Here is a 366-nt window from a genome sequence, read left to right on the forward strand (position 1 = left end):
GGGTCAGAGGGGGCATAGGGTAGAGGGGGCACGGCAGCATGGGGCTGGGGGCACAGGGGCATTGGGGTATGGAAGGCACAGGGGACTTGGTGGACATGGGAGTAGAGGGAGCTCAGGTGGTGTGGGCAGCTTGAGGCAACATGGGGGCCATGGGGATATGGGAGGCATGAGTGGCCCAAGGCACATGGAGGACACAGGACATGGGGCGTGGGGGGCACATGTGGATTCCCCCTGGGTCTGGATGTGGGTGCCACTGTGGGCAGGGGCAGGGGGTGTCCAGTACCGGCGGTACATCTGCTCGCCCTGCGGGTGCCGCCCGTCCTTCAGTGCCTGCACGTCCCCGAAGAGCCGCCGGATCATGGCGTC

At 66.4% G+C, this 366-nt stretch overlaps 1 protein-coding gene across 1 annotated transcript in view; it reads right to left on the reverse strand.

Moving 5' to 3' along the window:
- Positions 1–366, reverse strand: part of PLEC (plectin) — a gene marked incomplete at its 5' end in the record, with an annotated part of 79,923 nt that extends 79,557 nt beyond the window's left edge. The window contains 1 exon segment of the mRNA XM_010007863.1: positions 196–366. Coding sequence (XP_010006165.1) covers positions 196–366 — 171 coding nt within the window.

Source organism: Chaetura pelagica, unplaced genomic scaffold (genome assembly GCF_000747805.2).
Source record: "Chaetura pelagica isolate M959 unplaced genomic scaffold, ChaPel_1.0 scaffold992, whole genome shotgun sequence".
Classification (NCBI taxonomy): Eukaryota; Metazoa; Chordata; class Aves; order Apodiformes; family Apodidae; genus Chaetura; species Chaetura pelagica.